General features: G+C 33.4%; 1 protein-coding gene across 1 annotated transcript in view; it reads right to left on the bottom strand.

The window, feature by feature from the left end:
• The window catches only part of CFH (complement factor H), an 82,241-nt gene that overhangs the window by 73,251 nt on the left and 7,941 nt on the right, over positions 1 to 1,049 (bottom strand). Inside the window, exon 5 of the mRNA XM_008591088.1 lies at positions 282 to 452. Within this exon, the coding sequence (XP_008589310.1) occupies positions 282 to 452 (171 nt within the window). The remainder of the gene's footprint in view (positions 1 to 281; positions 453 to 1,049) is intronic.

The following is a 1,049-nucleotide window of genomic DNA, read 5'->3' as shown; positions in this document are numbered from 1 at the left end:
TTTTTTTTTTTTTTGACTGGTAAGGGAATTGCAACCCTGGGCACGATGTGGTCTGCATCACGCTCAGCCAGTGAGTGCACCAGCCATCCCTTTATAGGATCTGAACCCACGACCTCAGCACTACCAGCGCTGCACTCTTCTGAGTGAGCCACGGGGCCGGCCCTTAGTTCTCTATTTTTGATAAAAAATAAATTGCTTAATTAAAATTAAACTAAATATAATTAATGTATAGTAATTATAATAATAACATTGATTAAAAAAGAGAATAGACATAACATCACCTTCACATGAAGGATCTGGTCTCCATCCAAATTCAGTACATACAGCATCTCCTCTTTCACTGTATTCAAAACCCTGGTAACAATTATATTGTAATCGTGCATTCTCCTTATAAATTTCCTTCTGAGATAGAGCGTATCCATTTCTAATTTCTGGTACCTTGCAAGAAATTTCTAAATAAAAGACATTAAATTCCAAAATACTTATTACATATTAAAGGACTGTGATGAGGACATAGTTTTATAGACAAAAAATGATTTTGTTTTCATTTAGGTAAATCAGCTAAACAAACAAAAGTTCTGTTTTGACTTGACTGCTTGATGAATGATTTATCTGTTGTTCTTAATATTCTTTTTTGAAGGAAGTTAAAATTCTGTTTCTAATTTTATTCGGTTTGAGGATAAATTAGTCCTCTTGAAATAAATGATATCCAGCAACATTCATCGTATACACATGTATGAAATTGAATGTAGATATGTGTTATGATGTTTTTCCACTGAATGCAAAAATAACACATTTTCTAGTTATTGATAATAATTATCGACAGAACACTATGCCAAAGAAACTAATTTAACTCATCGTCATTACATCTCTGAAAAGTAACTGACCTTCCTTTGTGTCTTCACCATGCATCCAGGTTTTCTGTCCAAAAAAATTGGCCATCATCTTTGACACCATTTCCTTCAAACATTTTTCCCTGGGATTTCAGCAGTGATAACTAGTTTCCAAAATCCTGTTCTCCCACCTTTCTAATTTATTTTCCTTGTGTA

The sequence above is a fragment of the Galeopterus variegatus genome, unplaced genomic scaffold, assembly GCF_000696425.1.
Source record: "Galeopterus variegatus unplaced genomic scaffold, G_variegatus-3.0.2 Scaffold6618, whole genome shotgun sequence".
Lineage (NCBI taxonomy): Eukaryota > Metazoa > Chordata > Mammalia > Dermoptera > Cynocephalidae > Galeopterus > Galeopterus variegatus.
Note: the sequence above shows the minus strand (reverse complement) of the source record. Positions and strands in the feature narration are given on the sequence as shown.